The 21,985-nt window shown below is 35.3% G+C and overlaps 1 protein-coding gene across 1 annotated transcript in view; it reads right to left on the bottom strand.

Moving 5' to 3' along the window:
- The window catches only part of GRIK1 (glutamate ionotropic receptor kainate type subunit 1), a 183,468-nt gene that overhangs the window by 15,594 nt on the left and 145,889 nt on the right, over positions 1-21,985 (bottom strand). The window contains exons 11-15 of the mRNA XM_088144448.1: positions 18,642-18,755; positions 16,902-17,105; positions 15,600-15,823; positions 8,041-8,159; positions 2,835-3,052 (exon numbers count right to left, since the gene is read on the bottom strand). Of these exons, the coding sequence (XP_088000574.1) occupies positions 2,835-3,052; positions 8,041-8,159; positions 15,600-15,823; positions 16,902-17,105; positions 18,642-18,755 (879 nt within the window). The remainder of the gene's footprint in view (positions 1-2,834; positions 3,053-8,040; positions 8,160-15,599; positions 15,824-16,901; positions 17,106-18,641; positions 18,756-21,985) is intronic.

Genomic DNA, 21,985 nt, shown 5'->3' on the forward strand with positions numbered 1-21,985 from the left:
ATGAACTGGAAAAAACAGATAATTGGTTTGAATTGGGATCTCTTAAAATAAATTAATGTGTCCAACTTGACAGCTCTACAAGTTCCTGCTCATCTACCAAAGTAAATTATTGTCACACTTGGTTGAGTCAAGGATGAAACACAAATTGAAATAAAGTAAGTAAACAATGGAAAAATGAGGGCCAAGACACAAAAGAAATATATAGACAGCAGCAGGTATATCATTTCCAAGTTGATAAAACTAGCAAGCAACTCTGATCTGAAGCTTTTGCTACAAGATCAGTATTATGCTTTGCTTATCATTAAAAGGCTTCCTTATCGGTCTGAGTGATATGTCTGCAATTCATGCTTTTGACTTAAAATGTATTGGCAGATTCAAATTTAACTAGGGTTTGTTGAACAGGGCACTGTGGCCCAGTTTGCATGTAATTCTAACCCATAAAACATGACAACAAATTTTAATTTCATTTAACAGCATGTTAAGTTAAATCCAAACAGTTAATAAGAGTGATATACATAAATGTAATCCTTTGTTAGAATAGCTGACTCTTCACTTGAAAATGTCCACATTTTTAGTTAAGAACTATGTTGGTCAAGAATTGTGCAGTTGCCTAAAATTCTGAACACTTTGGTTGAAAAGTGGGATTCACATATTACCTATAGTCCACAGTCCTAAGAATTCTTTTGATCATATTCAAGAAGTTCCAATTTCTTTTAAAATGTTAAAACCTCAGCTAGTTTATTTTGTAGATCCAGTGAAACATCCTTGTCTAAGTTATTCTCTTGGCCTGTCAGTTGTAAATCCATTTTCAATACCAAATCTATTTTGTCAGATAAAATTTGTTCTAGATCTGTCCTATCTTCAATAACATCTTTTGGACATAATCTATCCATAGAAGTAGGCATCATTACTGGCATTGTTGATATTGTGGCTACTGTTTTCTGATTCCATTCTTCAAAAGTCTCCTTCAGTATTTTTATTGTTATAACATTTTGCAAAATTTTACAGGCTTATAAATCTTTCCTCTACCAAAAAACTTTAGTCCTTTCTAGTGTCCAGTTTTTGAAATCATGAAACTGCTTATTTTTGTTATGTCCTGTAAAAACCAAAACAAAATCTATTTCCCACAATAAGCTGTTCCTTCTTTATAATTAATTCCAAAATCTTATTGTAAAAGTTTCAACATTCCAATTTTATCTGGACCCTTAGTCTGTTGATAACTTTCTAAGATCAAAATCTTATTTAGCTTTTTGCTGTTTATTTCAGATTCTTTAAATTCTTAAGCTTATGGTTAAAAATTTATTTCATTCAGGATTGAAGGCAGTCTCACCTGACGCTTTCAAACTCATCATTCCAAAGATCTCTAATAGTTTAGAAGTAGTTAATGAGCAATTTTTGAACGTAAACTGAAAGTTTGCCATACCTCCCCAGAAGTGGTTTTAAAATTTAAAAGGAAAATACAAATGACAAACCAAGAGAGTTACCTTGATCATTTTTTCCTATTGGATTTACAAAAGAGGCTTGTTAAAGCCTTGAAGAACGCTGTGATGGGACAAAGAAGAAATGAAAAGAAATCAAATCCTACAACAATATTTGAATGAACTAAAGATTAAGACTGTTAGAACTAAAAGGAAGGAATATAAAGTTGGTTTATTGGATCAAGGTTAAATCATGATATGTTGTTACTTCTGGCAATACTTTATGGACTTTCTGCTGACACCAGGACTGAAAAGATGACGTTTTATGGATTTGTTTATAGATAAGAGATGGTATAGGGGATGAACAAGTAAATGTTTGTAACCACAGAGGGGGTGAAGAGTCACTAAATTTGTTTATACTTGCTGTGATGAAGGTTGGAAGTCACTTCTTTATATATTTCTATTCTCTTTCTTTATTATAGTCTTGCTTTTCTCTTGCTTCTCTCTCTTTTCTGGGACTTTTTACTCCATCTTTCTATTTTCTTTTCTTTAAGTTTAGTTTGCATTAGATTTTACTATTATAATCAAAATTCCTAATAAAAAATTGTGTGTGTGTGCATGTGTGTGTTTGTGTGCATGTATATGTCTATGTGCATGTATGGGGGTGTGTGGGTGTGTGTGTGTATAAAAGAATTTCCAATTTCTGTTTTTGGCCTTGTTTTCCATTATTACATATTACAAAGCTTGCCTTAAGACAAATGTTTGTCATGTTTTATTGCTACTTTTTATGTTTTTATTGCTACTTTTTATGTTTTTATTGCTGTTTTTGTGGTTATATGTACATTTCTCAGGGCCTGGATCTAAAATTTGGAAAGTGCATCTGTTTTGTAATGATTTTGTAATCCTTATTTGGATTATCTTAGCCAGATTACATATTTCTAAGTGTATTTAGTATTGTGACAATATTAGGCCATATTGTATAAGCTGCAAACACAGAAATATTAAAATCAACTGAGATAATGCATCACTGTACATTTTAAAGAACTGTTGGCCAAATGTAATTTAACTGTGACATCATATTGATATGTATTTTTTACAAACAACTTATTCAAGCTCAGTTTGGCTATTTTTCAAACTGTGGCTTAAATCCCAAACTGATATTGGATTTATTACCTATTGAGATGGGGCAAGGGAGAGAGTTGGAATTTTCCTTGAAGGTTGAGTAGCATAACTTTGAGTAAGCACTTTTAGTCTGAAGTTTAGATCAAACAGCCACAATTTCTATATGTATATCCAATTTTGACTTACCAGGGTAAGTAATCTGTTTTCTCCATCCAAATGTACTATTTAATAGTATTACATAGCATTAAAAGATCTTAACATTTCAGATAACAAAAAGTTTTCATAGCATCTTACCTTGAAAAATGTCATGGTTGATCCATCTCTAACAGCTCCATATTCTATCTTAGTTTGTTTTGCTAAATCATCTGCTGAATCAATAGGTGATTCCATCCTCTCAACGGTTAAGAAAGCAGCCAAATTAGCAGTGTAGGATGATATTATGATTAAGGTAAAAAACCACCATATTCCTCCTACTATTCTGGTGGAAAGAGCTTTTGGCATCAGCTCTGATCCTGTGTAATACCATTAAAACAATTGTATTACAATAGAATGAAAAGAAGTTTCAAGGTCATGCTATGGAATGTTACTTTCAGAAACATGCCATGTTATGAATAACAAAATAAAAATGATTTGATGCACTAATCCTAGATGTATAGAGTAATAATAGACACAGGAAGTACTTTTCATAAGATGTATGCAGTGCTACTCGACAAACAAATCGACACTTTTTTTTCTTAATAATTAATATGTCACTTAATTGCTTTTTCAAGAAAAACAACTGAACTATGATGATGGATATGCTTATCTGGAGGTAAGTTTTATTGATATTGCTGTAATAAATAGGACCAGGATCAGGATGTAAGAACTTTCAATCTTGTGCTATATTACTTTCTCTTTACCTGAATTTCTCAAAATCATATGAAAAATTAGGCTTATTTCAGTAATATCAATAGGACACACATAAAAGGAAGGGGAGAAAACATAAAGGGCATTTTAAGTATATAGTTGAGATACCAGGACAATTCAAATAAATATAAGCCACATCTGCAAGATGATGCAGTCTCTATTATTGTATTATTAACGTGCTGGAGATAACACTAATAGACAAACAACATTAGTTATAACAAGTTCAGGAAACTAAATGGATAATTGCATATTACTTAATTGTTAAGGCCCTATTCTCCCCCAGATAAGAGCATCTGATAGCCACATTGGTTCTGAATATTCATATTGCTAACACTCCCCCCCCCCCCCCATTAAGATGAAGTGAGAAATTCTTCTGTATGTAAACATTTGGGGAGAACCTCATCATATGTTTGTTGTCAGAAAACATAACATTTTCAATAAATGTTCAGTTTACTATAAGCTATGGATTACTCAAGCATCTCCAAAATGTTCTTTTGCAATCTCTCCTAATTGCCCTGTACTTCCTCTGACCTTGTCTATTTTATTGAAAGTGAATATTCACTTAATATCAATGCAAACTCGAGGTATGAAAAATGTTCTGAATTCAAGACACACTGCCCCAAGCCTGAACTATTGTGCAAGACATCTGTTTCGAGTTTGAAATGGGCAGTTAACATCATTTGGAAGTGTTTTGCACTCAAAACAATTGTTTTTGTACCAGAAATGGGTTCTTAAAAATTGGATATTAGGCATGAGTATAAGCAAATCAATCAGTTGAAGCTGCTAACGCTGCCTTTAAATGGTCTTTCACTTTCTCTTATTTGTTCCCCACCTCCCTGTTCCATATGATGAAAATCACTCTGCAACATATCACTCAGATGAAACAACACAATTCAAGCTGCATCTGGAGTTGTGAACTGAATATCAGGCATGATTTCTGGTCTGTTAATTGCAACTGCAGAAAAACCTGAGCAACCCTGATATCAAGGGAATCAAAAATCCTTCAAGCATTTATTGCATTTCCAGTGATGCTAGAAAGAGTACCAGTGATTATACTTCCTCCTCTTCATAACACCTCAGCAGGTGGTCAGACTCTTTATGACCATACATGTGAATTAGCTGATCTGACTTGTTTACCAAACATTTTTGGCATTGAGATGCTATACATTCTAAAACAATTATGTGGAAGGTAAAAGCATGATTTATGTCGTGGAAAATATCTTGGTTTGTAAACTGGATATTGTAAAAAAGCAAATCATTTTCCAAATTAGAGCTTTCAGATAAAATCTTGTGTTATATATGGTTTAAAGCTGTAAATTGTATTGGTATGTATAAGGAAGTCAATGGAAATTAGCTCTGATAGGTTGAAAGAATGTGGATAGCCTACTCTGGTCTATTTTCCTCTATTCTATTCTACTACAGACATTAATAGAATTATAGTAATTATGGGAAATATTTGGACAAATTTCTTCCTAGAGGATATTGGATATCTCTGTATTTTTTAAACTTTAGATTGTGACCAATGGTTTAGATCTTGCAAATGTGAAGAGACTTCTATTTATGCCATAGGATTTCTCCCTCCAGATGGCACTTGAATTTTTTCTCCAGAAGATAGTCTAAAAAGCTACGGGAATAAGGAAATCTATTCTGACAGTAATGCTTGAACTACTGGCATACAGGCACAGATGAATTCCATCCTGTATGTTTGTCATACTTTAAAACAGATGCATAATTATTTAAAAATTAATATATTAACCCTAGAAACTATGTCATATGTGTAGCCAATGCATGTAATATACAATGCTTAGCTGAATGCCATTGGACTGCCTGGATTAATAATTTTATTGGGTTATCTTAATTAATTATGATATTATCACTACCTTGTTGAGTTTATCTCTATTTAGAATAACTAATTCTGTACAAATTATATATTGGCTGTACAGAACAATCCTTCCTGTCTACTCAAAAGCAAGTTAGTAGGCTTTTTCTATGCTAAGCACATTTAGGATTTCAGCCAGTTTTGTGTTAAATTCAGAACTATCTTTAAAAATGTTACATTGATGCTAATATTTTAATTCTTTTCTTGGCATTCTATAAGCAAAATCCCTCTCACCACACACACACACACACACACACACACACAAATACACATACTCCCATAGAGTTTGAAGATGCAGCTTGTCTAATGAGACTACAAGCCAAAGAATGCTGATTCAGTTCTTTGTGGAAACATTATTTACTAAAAGCTCAGCAAATGAATATAAATTATATTGATGTCGCTGTAATAGCTCAATTTAATTTATATAGATTATAAAAATAATAATACAGTAGCTTATTATGTTTAACATACTATTGCAACTTGGCAAAATGATAAGATTTCTGCTTCTAAGATAGATATTCTACACTGAGGAGTTTTGAGATTCTTACATTCTTTTTGCTAATTTTAAATTCACTTTGATTTATAAGAAAAAAATCCATTGCTGGTGTGAAAAGAAAGACTGCATTTTATTTGGACATCTGCTTGCTTCTGGTAAAAGTTGCAACCATACAAGGTATCAGAAGATACCACGAACAATCACCTCAACCACATAAAAGCTGAAACCATGCTGTTGGTTGACAGAATATTTCCCTGGTTTTTATTAAACGCAAAACCAACAGATGCCTAATTTTGAGCAGAATGCAGATTCCTTTGAAAAATGAATTAATCCTTACAAATGTTAGGTTGAGTAGCCTTCCTAATTCATTTAATGGGGAAAGTGGGTTGAGATTTCCTACATACAACTTTCTTGTCATTTATTTATCTGCTAAACACATGAAACCAATTTGTATATTCTGTATGTGCATAGTCGTGTATGTGCAGAAAATTGCTGAGTCTGATGTTTATGGGACCTTACGGAGCCTAATAAACTTATCAGCCTATTCTTCTTATCAGGCTGATCATTGTTTCTTAAGAGACAGCTCCACTGCATTCAATGGAATTTATAACCCCACTGATTAATTTGCATCCTGAATACTGACTCCTATATTGACTTGAGTAAGCACATTTACTCAAATCTAAAGTGCACTGAATTCAAGGAGGTTATTCCCAGAGAAATGGAATTAGCCTTAGTCTTCACTTAGTCATAGTAGTTCCTGGCTTCATTACTTCAGAATAACTTCACTGTGGCTATACAGACTTGTGAGCAGGGGACTTTAGTTTATTTTGTTTTCTACATACTTAAATTAATCGCTAGTTGTATTGCATGTTTAAAGAAGGGAGAGTTAAGACCTGGGTTAAGAACTTAAGGAAAGGTGGGGAAACAAATGTTGCAAGTGAGTGCCAATACTTGCTGAAGACTCTCTAGTGTCTGTTTTGTTTGTTTGCTTTTGGCAGACATGACAGCCAATCCTGATCCAGACTTTGCTCACCCTCTGTAGAAAAGAGAAAGTCTGATGATCACAATTTATAATTTAATAAACAGTGCTTCTGATTAAGCAGCTTTTGTTAACAAAAAAAAGAGCATACCAACAGGTGCAGAGGTTAAAACCATTCATCTTTTGTTCAAACTCTTCATGTTAATGATGCTGCCCTTATAGTCCACTCGTACCACAAGTTTGTACATGGAAATGTTTGCTTCAGTTTACAAATTTTTGAGTTTTATTTTCATTTCTAATGCTTCTTCAAAGACAAGCAGAGTCTGGTTGGGGCTGACTGTCATGTATCCAAGGTAGTGGTGACTTGCAGACACGGCATCCCACAGTTCATTGTGGATGATGGTAAACTCCAAAAAAGCAGGTTATTAAGAACACCAAATTTGGGGCATTCTCACATACAAAGTATCTGAGGTATTGATGTAAACCTGTCCAATAGTGATAAACCTTAGTGCTTTATTCACCAAGTGAGAAAAAGAACTTACTCTAATGGATGAAAATAGATTTCCTCATCCTATCTTACTAAGTGCGTACAATATACTTTGGTATGTGTATCTTCCTACGTATGCAAAAAAGCGAGATGACTACAAGAAAAAATTGCTTATTTTCTTCCAGATTATAACAAGTTTTATACTAGCACACCTTTTAAAAATATTTGCCTATTCTTATGACTTGCTTAATGTGTAGTCAGTTTTAAAAGGATTCATAGTAACATAAACTTGATAAATGCATATGTCATATAGAGGCAAAAAATGCTTTACTGTAAGTCTCAGAATGAATACCATATAGCATCAAAGGCATCTTATTAATTTCACTGCAAAATGAGCCTTTTGTGCAATTTCCAGAATCAACTGCAATTGTGAGGTTGTGAGTGTCAGTTGGATGCATTTAGAAGAGGGAAATGTCTTTAAAAATATGCATAAAGGTCCTTAATTCTGTTTTGGTAAGCAACAGAAGTTGACAAGTATTTTCAAAAGAATGGTTCTTTCTAAGTCTTTCAGTAGGGTTCCATCTTCATTCTCCCCAAAGCCCATTTTTAAATTGTCAGTACATAAATGTATGTAATTGTATCTTCCTTGCAAATCAGGTTTAAGAGTTTTTGCTATAGCTACCAATGGTGGAGTTTACCAGCACCTCCATCAAACTGTGGAATGTGTGCAGGAATGAGGGGTAACCGCTGTACCTTGCTGCATGAGAGCTCCAACTCCAAACCAGAAACTATTAAGTAAAGTAAAATTGTTTTCCACCACATCTGAGTCAGGGTTGCATGGGTGGGGGTTATACCACTCGTAGGGTGTAAACCTGTGGTAGTTAACAGAAAGAGTTGGTAAAAATCACATTAAAAAATATGGATAGCACCTGCCAAACACTGCACAAAATCCAAAGATTAATGAGAAAAAGAAAAAAGGAAACAATTAAGGCCATATTCATAAATGTGCAACCACAGCATGAGAGATCCAAAGCAAACTTGCAATGCAAAGCATTTTAGAACTCCATTTTCAGTAAAAGGCCTAATTCCATTAAGTCTACTCATCCTTTGGTTCTTAGCCCAGCAAGTCCGTGCATCATTTAAAAATTAGGAAAATCACTTTCACATGACTACCTTCAACAGCACACTTTTTAGATTAAAGAAAAGTGGACCAAGGATAGTAATAATTTGGAAGATACTTATAAAAGTGAACACAATTGTACTCTGTTCAGAAATCAGATCTTGACAGAGATGCTCTAGTTTCTTGTCACCTATCTCTTCTGACATGAAATATCTTCTATGTCCATAATGTGTGTCTGTATATTTCTGTAGCAATATTAGGGTCTCCCACACAATAACAGTATTTGTGAAGAATAACATACAGTACATATCCAGAACATGGACTGGAAGCATGACAGCAAACCCACAAATGGGCATGGCCTATATGCTGTTTGCTGCACATTCATTGTATGATTAGATATTTTTCATATCCTCAACTGGTACAGGTAAACAGAAAAATGCAAGGTTTGATTGAAAATAATCAGAGACAGTTCCAATAGGGAGGCAAGAGTTAGCAAACTATCCGGTAAATGGTTGTCCTTTCAGCTGAATTCCCATTTATGAACCCACAAAATTAATGTGAATTTACTATTGTTAACATTTCAAACATCTAACAAATAGCACTCTGAAGTACATTTTTCCCCTTCTGTGCCTTCCTCTAATTTATATTTCTTTTGTTATCACTGGAAATTATAGAACCAGATTCAAATCCTTTATCAGCAAAGAAACTCATTGAATGATTTTTCATTCTATTTCAATCAAGCATCATTACTTTAAAACAATTTTAACATTATAAAATATTTTATACCACCTCTAAAGTACAGAAATGGGGGAGATGTATGGATCAGGGTACTCATCATCCAGGCTTTGTATCTTATTTAATTATTGGAGTTCTCCAAACTTGGCTCTTGGGAAGAATGAATCAGTGCCATTCCAGATGTTACAATTCCCATCATTACTCATAGTTGACCATACTTACTGATACAGCTAGTTTAGAAATATACAAAGAACTACAGGCTCCTCATATCTGCCATAGTGTCTTGAGATTCATGTAAATTTACAATCATGTAAATAAGGTCATATTTGTCAAGATCACCAGTAATACTTGTCATACTGTAGTTTGACTTCTCCACCTGATTCATGAGGTCATCCAATTCCACCAGTTCTACTACTAAGGTCAGAACCCTTAAATTAACAAGCCTTCCTGGAATAAGCATTATAGGAATCTATGTGTCAGGCCTAGCCCAAAGAAATCCTGGAGACCATGCAGGTTCAGTCAGCAAGGTTTATTAGCCAGCGCCTGTTTACAGAAATCTTCTCAGACTGACCACTAGTTCCCAGGCATAGCTATTCACTATCTTCTGGAATGTTTAGGGATGCACCAGCTTCCTCCGCTTATCTCCAGAGCGTTGCTCTGGAGATGAGAGCACCGTTTTCACCCCCCTTCCTCCATTCCAGTCCATCACACTATGTCATTAATAATTTGCTTTAATTTTTAGAAACGCCATGCAAAATTATTTTAAAACCATGCAAAATTATTTTAAATTCTTTAGCTATAGATTCTTGTAGATTGATGATTTTACAGCTGCAGGACATACTTTTGTGGTGATTATAAATATGGCCTTAATGACAATATCATGCCAATACAATAGCCATTTTAATAATGTACTTAAGCTTTATTTATGCATTCTTGTTACCGAGCATTGTGCTAGACAAAGCAATGAACACAGATAGTAATGAAGTACTGATTGAAACAGTTTGTAGTTTAGGATGCTGTTAGTTAAGTAACATAATCATTAGTATAATAGGTAATTTAAAAAAAAATCAAAACAAGATGGTTATTCAAGAAAACATCTCTTGCATGCATTATATGGAAAGTATGATTCAAAAATACTCCACTAAGCTCGTGAATATGGAATTCAAAATTAAACATTTTAATCAACAACACAGGATCTAATTATGGTAACAACCGGGCTATGCCAGCATTGGGCCAGAATATGCGTCATCTTAAAAGGCAATATTGAAATTTTTAATCTATCCACCACCATTTTCAATCTGATATGCTCAGGCTTCCATGCTTATCAAACAAACAGTGCCAGAGCCAACACTGGCACTGCTAGGTATGCCTTGGGATCAGAAGATAATGGGTGGACAAAATAACTAGTGGCCCTACATGTAACAGTACCTGGGAAAGCAAATTCCATCAGACTGAAATCCTGAATCTGAAAGTGAACCCAGTTCTTCTTCAGAACATAGGATTACATAAATGCCATTAATTTCAGTCAGTAGGAGCAAATGTTCTTAGATAAAAATATGTGATTTCTTCCAACCAAGCTTATGTGCAACCATACTGCATATACACAAGAGGATATGCACGGTAGCATTTTGTTGATACTGGCTTTGATTTCTTTTCATTTAATGCACTCTCTTACATATTTAACTGAACTATAGACCAAAGAAGGAAATTAAAAAACAAGTTGGCAGAATCACAGTAATGAAACAAAGTGTCCTGACATCAATGTGATTGAAATTCTGATGTATCCTCTTGTTGCAGGAGTGTTCTTGTAAACACCATGTTGGTGCAAAAGCCTAAAGGAAGTACAAGAAATGCTACACTAATTCTGTGTGACTGAGCTGGCCAAAACTTTCAAATGAATTGTTGATTTGTAACAGAGTAGTTATGTCTTGAAATAGAAAAGGAAAAAAAATATATTGCCTGCTGAAGTAAACAAAGCAAGGTAAAACAAAGCAAAGCAAAATATGTACTAGTATATGCTGGAAAATAATTGTGGAGTTTCCATGCATAACCAATCCTCTTTCCAGCAGATTTTTAAAAAATGAATGAAAACATCCAAGTTCAAATTATATTGAAATTATCATTTTAGAGTATGGCATTTTATGAATTATTATGCTCTAGACCAATATCCTGTACTTACCAAGTGTACTACATGCTGCTGTGATGCTGAGTGGGGAGACATTCCCTTCAGGACTTGTAGGGATGAGGACCATCTACTTTTATTATACATACAGTATATACACATGTACATATCACATTTTATTGCAGCCTCCCAACCTTGGTGCCCTAAATTCTCAGAATTTCTCAATTTGTATTGCCATTGCTAAGAATGGAAGGCACCCAGGTTGGGTGTTTACCACATAGAGCAGGCAGAAACCTGCATTACTAGCCTGCCAATCAATTGGCATCAGCTATGGAACTGCATCTGAAATTGATCATAATCTGTGCCAACCTATGCCATAATCAATGAGTTAGATTTTAGGGTGTTTCCAAATGATTTATAACATTTACTGTACACATGTTATAGTTGATTTCTAACAGCAGAATTAATAGAAAGGGATGTGGAACTATCCATTTACACCAAAGGAAAATGCCTCTTTGCCACAGGACACAATTTTGAAGCCTAGTATAAGTATCAGACAAAATTCCTGTGGGCTACTGAATCTTGTATAGTGGCAATGTATTTGATTACATTTCACTACCAGTTATGACTATTCATACCTTTTTAAAAAATTTTAAAAATGCAATATTTATTTATTTAAAAGCAAATTACCACCACCTTTGTAAATTGCATGAAATTTAGCCTTATGATAAACATTAAAACAAATAAAAGAAATAATATTATGTGAACAGCTTTTAAATGTGATACCTAATCCAATTATCCTTCTTTTATTCACTCCAGTGAAAGCCTGAGGATGTTAACATATTGTACAGAAGTTGTTATGGAAGAAACAAATAAAATGGGATTAAAGTCTAATTCCACTGAAGTCACTAGCTGCAGCTGTGCACAAAATTATGCATACATAATTTCCTTTGGAGGTATTAAGAAAATGTCAGAATGAAATTGTGCACAGGGTGTAGGATGTGAATTAAATTCTGGCTTTTCCTTGTACTTCAAGGCATCAGGTAAACAATTAATGCCTCATTTTGCCAATGCATCTTATGTGTTCTAATTCTGTCTTTTAAAAATTCTGTCTTCTAAAAATATTTATAATTCTATTTTTTAAAAACTTGTATTTCACAATTATTTACTTACTCTCCATAGTCAGAGCCTATAAATCAAGAATAAACTGGACAACCATATGCAAAATTAAATGCAAAGGCAATTTGGAGGGGTGAGTAGAATGGTCCTGTTTTATCATTCGAATATGTAATCAGTAGAAACTGTATATGCCTAAGATATAGTTATTAAAATTTTTAATTTGTGGAAATACTTTTCCCTTCTATTTCTGTATACATTTCTCTATACATAGCAATCTAAAGTTCATATGTGGAGCTAGAAATGAAGGACCTTTAGAAAGCAGTTTACAGAGGAGGGATGGGGACATTAGATAAACTAAGAAACTTTATGACAGAGAAATCCTTGAACAAGAGTATCATAAGCTAAAGTTGCCTTGCTTGTTCTTCTAGCTGCATCATGGAAATATAAACACAATTCTTTAACTATGAAGATCTTTAAAAGCATTTAGAAATAAGAATGAAAAGAGCACGAATGCTTCTGGTTTGGCCTCACTGAATACTTTGCTCATCTAGTGAAAATTGTAAAGTGACCAGAGTTAATCCATTATTGAAAGGAAAGATAACACTAAATGTGTCAGTTTTATTTTCTGGGCAGTATTTGCACATCCCCAAACCCACTCCTTGTCAGAGATGTGCCAAGTGAAGTTTTTAATGAACACTTTATGTCTGTGCCGTGAAAAAAAAAGTCTGTTTGGGAAATTCCTATCTTTGCCACAGCCATACTTTGTAAGAAGCTATTTTAGATGTCCAAAGTGTTCTGCAAATTGGCACAGCAGTCTTTTGAGATTATTATTCATTTCAGACTTTTTCAATGTGGAGTCAAGCCTTTGCTAGGAAAAGTTCCAGATAACGGATTTTTATCCATCTTTCTCATGGTGAGAAAACAGAATCATTTTCAGTCTTGCCTCATTACACAGGGAAAAAAATCTGGCAATGATCAGATGGTTATTAGTCATGTCAATGTTCTTGATCCATGAATAGACAGATCTGTGATTCACAGCACAGTGAGCATAGTTCATAAGCATTTGTTGCTGCAAATGGTAGTTTTCAAGAGCCTTGCATCAGATTTACATGAAAATCAAGACTAATTCACTGCCTGCCTTGTGACACATATAGCTAAGCAGAATAAGAGTCTAGGATATTTTGTTATAACTGTTCTTTCACTACCTTACATGAAATATGCAGTTTGGTCTGCCAAAAAATAATAGCTTGATAGTACTTGTGCTTTTAAAAATCACATCAGTGCTATTAAAATTATTTATTCACATTTATTCAGTAGCTTTCAAACTTTTAATCTTCGAGGATCTGTCCATATCAATTTATTTTCAGGAGGGCCTTTACAAGTGCTGCAGGTTCTGGTAAATGTTCTGCAGAATAGATAGTTCATGAGGATATTAACTCTGCCTAACATATATTGGAAATATAGATAGAAACACTTGTTGTACTGTATGCTTCAGGCAAACAATGAGCCTTCTATTTTTCAAGGAATTTTGGCCACCATTATTGAACTTGCCATGACCTCCCTACTGCAGTGCCTGGAAGCTGTTAAGGTCTGGATGGGGAGCAATGGGTTGAAACTGAACCCTGGCAAGATGGAATGGCTCTGGGTTTGGGGTTCTTTGGTCCATGGAAAATTGCCATCTTTGGTCTTGGATGGGGTTGCACTGCCCCAGATGGACCCGCTGCGTAATCTGGGGGTTCTCCTGGACTTACGACTCCTGTTCAAGGAGCAGGAGGGCCTTTGCACAACTGCGGGTTGTGAGCCAGGTATGCCCTTTCCAGGACCAACAAGCTCACAGTCGCCCATGCTCTAGTCACCTCCCGCCTTGATTACTGTAATGTGCTCTACATGGAGCTGCCCTTGAAAAGTATCTGGAGGTTTCAGTTGGTCCAGAATGTGGTGGCCCACATGGTTTTGTGCAAGTCTAGATTTGCACGTGTGTCATCTCTCTTGCAGGAGCTGCATTGGCTGCCAGTTTGCTTCCAGGTCCAATTCAAAGTGCTGGTTATCACCTTTAAAGCCCTATATGGCTTGGGACCAGGTTATTTGAAGGACCACCTTTTCCAAATTTCATCTGCCTGACCTACCAGATCAGGGACATACGGTATGTTATGGGTCCCCCTCATTAAGAAAGTCCATTTAATGGGACCAAGAAGAAGGGCCTTCTCTGTGGTGGCTCCCTCCCTGTGGAACATCATTCCCACTGAGATAAGACTGGCTCCCACCTTAATTCTCTTCCTCAAGGCCCTGAAGTTTTGCCAGTGGGCCTGGGAATCCCAGGTTGATAGAGAGCCCATCAAATGGCTAGTGTAAATGTGTTATTGTCACCAGGGGGGTGGGGTGGGTGTAGTGGGTTTTGTATTTGTGGTTTTTATTTCTGTACGCCACCCAGAGTCACCATGAGTGAGTTGCACGGCCATATAAATTGCTCAAATAAATAAATAAATAAATAAATAAATGTGCATGGTATACATGATTCTTTCCCATCCTGCTCTCCCAGTTGCTTCACAGAAAATCCAATGGCTTCTCCTTTGGGTTAAAAAAAATGGGATATGTAGGGAGCTGTAAAGAAGAGAGAGTGCCAAAATTGGACAGAGACAGATTGTACAAATATCTTCCACCTGAGCTATGGGTTAAGTGCGGCAAGACCAGCTAAGTAAATTATGGAAGATCACTATCAGCTTTAATACCATGGGATATATATTAAGCTCTGGGTTACAGATATCTGACATCCATCCAGAGAACCTAAGAGTTCCTTGGAATATAATTTGAAAACCATCAATTAAAGTATTTCTCTGAGAAGGCAGTGATACAAAGAATGGTACCCAGGCAATGGTACAAAAAAATTAACTGAATCTTTAGTTGTGTGCCTGCTTGTCCATGGCAGGAAATGAAATGCTGGACTAGCTAGCTGTTATTATCTGATCCAGCAGGCCTCTTTCTCTTTCTTTCTGCATAAATGGCAGCCACTCCAACGGCTTCCCAAATTCTTTCTTCCATGACTTGCTTTTACAGTATCCAACTTTGTAGATCACATTATTAGAGGGTAGTAGTGCAGTGAATGTAACTAGATTATCATTTCTGAACCAAGAATAATTTGCACAACAAGGTTGTACAGCATATCACTCAGAGAAATGCGCGTGTTTTGCTATTACAAAGTGGGGCCTTTGAACTTACCGTGCAATGACAAAGAGCACACAGCTGACTCCCAGACAGGCTAGCAGCACATACATCCAAATATCAGGAGAAAGAGGGTTTAGAAAGGAGAACACCCCAGGATTTGTGCCATTAGGCTTCCGGTACAAAATACTGATTCCCAGCGTCATGAATGGCTTTGAAAAGTCTATTACTTTTTCTCTTACGTAGGTAATAGTGAGGGGAGCAACTGCCAGGTCAGCTTTCTGAGAATACAAATTACACAATTATCTGCTCATTTCCACTGAAGAAACAAATAAACAATAAATTTCAAACAAAAATGTTTTTCTCATTAAGGTTATTGAGAAAGAAACAGAAATGTGTAACATTACTGTATACATGTCTATTCAGCAGTAAGTTCCATTGTATTAAGGGACCTTACTGCCAGAAAAACACTGTAAAAAGGCACACTTATCTTCCTTTTATTCTCTCAAAGATATATAGCACAAGGATGCTTTGTAAATAATGTATTTTTACGATTACTATATATGATTTAGTGTTTCATCTTTTTTAGGTGACTCTCAAACTGCTATGATGAAGTGCTGTTGGTAAACATTGAGTATACAGAATCCATTACGTGTAATAGTGAAACTCTGAGAGATTCCAAAAGTGATGTTTTTCCAGGGAATTTTTCATATAGAAATACAAATTGAAACTGCAATTTATTTAGGTAGTTGATTCTACAGTTCTTCATACCTCCCAGGGAACTTACCTATATATTAGTTGTTTTGTCTGTGTTCTAACAGCACATAATGTTCACTTTGTAAGGAATGGGATAAATCAAAAAGTTATGCTCAGGAATGATTAAATTTAGCCTCCCCTGCCCAGATGTTAACTGAAATCTAAGCAGGATAGTCAGTAGCAATGGATGATAGGGATTGTAGTCCAGCAGGATATGAAGGACAACATTTTGTTCCTCTCTGCTCTAGAGATGCAATGAATATAAACCACTAAGGCGAATAAAATTGGAAGAAGAAAAGTGCCATTTCTTCCCCATAAATCTGTAATTAAGGGTACAGAATGTTCAGAGTTCCTAAAATGCATGCCTTACTATTTGTTACATGATAGCTTGGCTCGTACTAAGGGAATTCTATTATATATAAAATGTTAAGATCACAGACTTTCTGGGGAAAAAATAATCTTTCCATTCTAATTTTGTTCTTATATCAAATGGCTATTTAATTCATAAGGGGAAAAAAAGGTATAGAGGTCTAGTAGTTTATATGTTTCTGTTAGTGATCAATGCAAGCTGAAAAGAATATCAAAACAATGATTCAATCTTACATGATCTATGAGTTCTTTGACCATCCCATTCCATTCTCCTTTGTCATTCTGGGCTCCATATTTGCCATCAGACACTAGTTTTACTTCATAGATGAAGCCTAAAATATTTGATAACTCCTTCAACAAATCCAGGCAGTAACCTTCAAATCGATCATTACCATAAAGCGGTTTGTCAGATTTCTTGTACATGACATAGGGATCTTCCTGTATAAAAATATGTGAGGCATTTGTAGAAACCAGATATTTTTGAAATATAGAAAAGGTTTAATCATATGCTCAAGTGTACAGATGCTTAGCTTAACATCAACATTTTATCTGAATAAATTCTGTAAAACAGTAACTCTAGCTTGATTTGTTTACTGATGTCATCACATAGCCAAATCTGATTAAGATATTTGAAAGGAAACCAGTTTGCAAGGATTCGCTGCTCAGTATATTTGTTCACAAACTAAAAACAAACAACTTGAAAATCTTAGGATGTACTAAACCATGCAGTTACTAGGATCACAGTATGGTAACTTAACTTAGACCCAAGTTATTAGACAAAAGCAATCTCCATAGTCAAAACTACCTTAAGGTTTAATGCCTAACAGATAATTAAATAGGGAAGTCTGAGCTAATGGTTTCTAAGATTTAAAAAAAAATACATTTGTTCTATGCTCATGCAACACTCAAAGGAGGAGGAGGAGGAGGAGGAGGAGGAGGAGGAGGAGGAGGAGGAGGAGGTGGAGGCGGTATTAGGACATACTGCTGCCCAAGATGCAACAGCACATGGTGATTCATTCAAGTTAGGGTGCATCCATGTTATTCTGGTAAGTTACATGGAAAATCCTATATTAACCTCTCAGTTTCTCTGGCCCTAAGGATAAAATAACAATTAAATAAGAATTGTTGACCTTTAATGAACCCTACGCTTGTTGCTTTAGGTGGATTCCTCATTTGACATCATTTGACAGGGGCCAGCTATTTTTTTATGCCCTAGATACCAATGAGTGATTTCATGCAATGTTTTAAAATATTTTCAAAGCATTAAAATATAATAAATAAAATAATTTAACTTTTAAAATAGCCAAAGTCTGATGAGAGCTTATGTGAGGTTCTTTCAAGAGCTGTCTGTCTTGTGAGTTATTGACCATCTTGAAATTCTTTGTTTTTTTTTTAAATGGAGACAGCAACCACTGTCTAGATACCCTAGTGATGTATACCCCACTATTGTCCAGAGGTACAATATAGACTCTATTTCTTTTCACTTTCTTCTGAAGATTGCTTTCTCAGACTTGGCTTTGAAATAAAACATAAACAAATTTCATCATAGACTCATACGCTATTTCTATGTTATAATGCATTTGCTTTAAACAAATATGTGAACTTGGCTAAAACTATTTGGAAACATGATAAAGTTAGGAAGAAAAATAGGAACATATGCTCCAGAAATGTAGGGTTTATAAAACATAGAACTATTTCAAATACGAACAGACTTAGATGATTACCTCAGAGTATATATACTGTTAAATTGTGTGTGTGACATCCACAAGGCTTCATGTTTATACCATTTACATCCCCAATTCTTGTGATGCTGGTAATACTTTTGACTAGGGCATCTGTAGCACAGGTTCACAAGTTTGTGATTAATAAAAACATTTTTTTTTTATTTGAAAGGCTGTTAGCAAAGCAAATATTACCTGTAAGCAAAACAAAGACAACTGACAAAAAATAACCAGAAAATATGCCAGAACTTACCAAAATAGTCGTGACTATGAGTGTTCGGTTTGCCAGCGAATCTGTTATATTGGTAGATCGGTCTTTATTGTTGTTAGTCATATTAAGGCCACAGTTTGAGTTCCAAACCCCAATCTATATAGAAGAAATTAGATATATGACTGCCAACCAGTAATGTTACGAAAATGTAATCGTACAAATGAACGTGTATTATGGTTCTCTCCTGGAAATTTTATTTATGATTCACATCACAGCAGCAGACTAGAACAGCAGCCATAACAGATACTAAAGGCATGGACCAGACATATTTTAAACTATGGATCTACAAAGAATGATGAATTTTCAACACAATCAGTTACATGAAATACACTGTTGAGATGAGATTAATTATAAGGATGTGATGGTAGTTGCACATTAGTTATCAGAACTATTATATCTCAGAATACTTGAATTTTACATTTTGCTTTTGTCTTTTTAATGAATGCTTTGGAAATGGAAAATGAAAACCTTCTGATTTTCATAAAACACACTAAGAATATTGTAACAGATATGGTCACTAGTCTTTTTCTGCTTCTCTGCTGAAAGCAATTACTGCTTGACTATTCTATATGACAGAATCAATAAAATGATCCAATGATCAATGACACTTGGAAAATTGAAGCAAAGTGGAGGGGGAAAAAAGGAGATGATTTCCCAACCTTGGAGCCTTGCCTAACATGTATGGAATATTATAAGTGCTTTGGCCCTGTGGAATTTCAGTGGAACGTGAAACTATCTAGTTGTGTTTAAATTACAAAACAGGAATGGCATACTTATAAAAATCAACCTTGCATAATTTCATGTTTAAGTTTAATGGAATTGTAGAAGAGGAACTATAGGTAGCAATTGCTAGTCAATGATCCTTTTTGCAATGTAAACACCAGCTTCAGGGAGGGATCAGGTAGCATTAGGATTGTAAGAAGTGAAACAGGTGAGAGATCAGGGAGAACCACCCCAAGCACTATTTGCATTTGCAGGGGAGGCTCCATTGAGATTATTTGCTAATACAAATAACAGGACTGGAGGACATTTTGTTCAGGTAAAAGGATTAATTTCCCATGACTGTTATTTGCTATGCAAATTTATACCCTGATTTCATTAATGTCATATTTCATCGAGTGGAGAATTTTTAAAGATCTAACTCAAATATAAACAAGTTGAATGACAATTTGTTACCTAACAAAGAGGAAACCATATAAGGCAATAAATCTGTCAGAATTATTCCTGGTTTTAAGATTTAGAAGAGAAACTGCAGCAAGGTATGAGGAAAGAAAGAAGAAAAATGGAAATGTTTTCAGAAACTTATAGCGAAAAATGAAATGACAATTATCCAGTTCGTTATTAACCATTAGAGTAGATCCCTCAGGAATCAGCCTACAGCCGTGAGCCAGAGCAGATTAAAGAAATCACTTCTGGGAGGCAATACTACAAATGCTAAATTAAAAGCAATGCACATATCTCTTTCTTAAACAAATTGAGCACTCACTTGATCACGTTTATAGTTTATGTGCTTATACTACATGTCTATTAGACTTCTGAGTTCTTTGGTGATCTGACCAGTGGTAGAGAGACTCCTTTCTAAGTTTCCAGGAAATCATATTTAAGACTGTCAAATAAGACACAGTCTGAATTTACATTTTGTTGAATTTAGGTAGCATAGAGACTAGTAGAGCTTCCAAAATATCATTTTTAAATGTTTTCACCAGGAAAAGCACATATTGGCTGCCTTGACTGATCAAAAGAACAAAAAGGTTCAGTATAAATCAAGTCAAATAACATCAGAATTAGAAGTCAATCATTATACAATGTATATATAGAAGAAAATGTTAGGATTAAAGAGGCAGAAAAAAATGCAAAGCAATTATAGTAGACATTTAAAAAAAATGTTTAGGAAGTGGATGGTGGGCTACACAAGTACTCTCCAGCACAGTGAAGAGAATTAAGAAGAAAATTGATGAAATGATTTGGAAATGCTGGAAGAAGTATTTTAGATATTAGTATAGTGGTACATCAGAGTGGAATTTAAATGAATTCTGTAAATGATAATGCCAAAACAAAATGATGACAGGAAAGTCATAAATGTGGTGAGGTTAAAAAAAATTAAGGTTGCAGGTGTTGACAATGTAACTGAAGACATGTTAAAATATGGGACTGTTTTTGCTTATGGTTGTTCAATATGTGTGTCAAGATTATATCAGTGCTTGATAACTGGAAGTATGCTGTTATTGTTACCTCACATGAAATAAAATGTCACAAGATTGAATGCAAAAACTATAGACAGATTGATTGATTTTATCTGTCTACTAATAAAGAAGCAGACTCTGGGCAGCTTATAGAATTTACATAAAAACAGAATGCAAAGTCAGAATAAAGGTAATTAAAACAATAAATAAAATAAAGGGTACAATTATAGAAAGTAGTGCTGTTATATACAAGTTTTTCACCTACTTCTGGAAGGCTATGAGGGTGGGAGCCATTTGAACAGAGCAGAAACCATTCCAAAAGAAGGGAGCTGCTACCGAGAATGCCAACAATTGGCCCCTCATGCCATACCTGCTGGTCGGAGGGTCCCTTAGTAGGCTTTCCCTAGTCATCTACCTAGGATGGCCAGGAATTACTGGGGCAAGGTGATCTCTAAGAGACCAGGTCCTGAACCATATAGGCTTTACAGGTAGTATAAAGTAATAGTAACTTGACTTATACTTGGAAACCTACTGGTAACCTGTGTAGCTCATGCAGCAGAGGTGTGACATAGCAGTACCACAACTGAGCCCTAAACAAACATGCCACTGCATTCTGGTTCAACTGAAGTTTCTGGTTATTCTACAAGGGTAGCCCCATTTACAGTAAATTATATAATCTAATCAAGAAATGACAAGGGCATGAGTGACTGTCTACAATGCATCCTGTTCCAGGCAAGCCTGCAGCTGGCACACCAGCAGAAGCTGTGCAAAAGCCCTCCTGGCTACATTCTCCACTTACCCTTTGAGCAAGAGCCAGGGGTCCATGAGGATCCCCAGATTACAAGCCTGCTCTTCTGGGGGAGCACAATGCCATCAAGAGCCAAATATGGTCCCAGAATTAGTACCTGTTTTTCCCCCTCCAAACCCTGAAAGCCCTATATACTGAGTCATGACTCCCAAAGGCCTGGGGTGAAGATATGTAGTTGAATATCATCAGCATATTAATGATACTTCATTCTGAACCAATAGATGACCCCAGGGATTTTATATAAATGTTAAACAAGATAGGGTAACAGACAAAACCCTGAGGCCCTTCATAACAATGTGTCTGTGGGGCCAACCTCTTTCCACCATCATCCATCT

Source organism: Python bivittatus, unplaced genomic scaffold (genome assembly GCF_059951505.1).
Source record: "Python bivittatus isolate LINGU-HERP-01145 unplaced genomic scaffold, Pbiv_v1 ctg000350_np1212, whole genome shotgun sequence".
NCBI lineage: Eukaryota > Metazoa > Chordata > Lepidosauria > Squamata > Pythonidae > Python > Python bivittatus.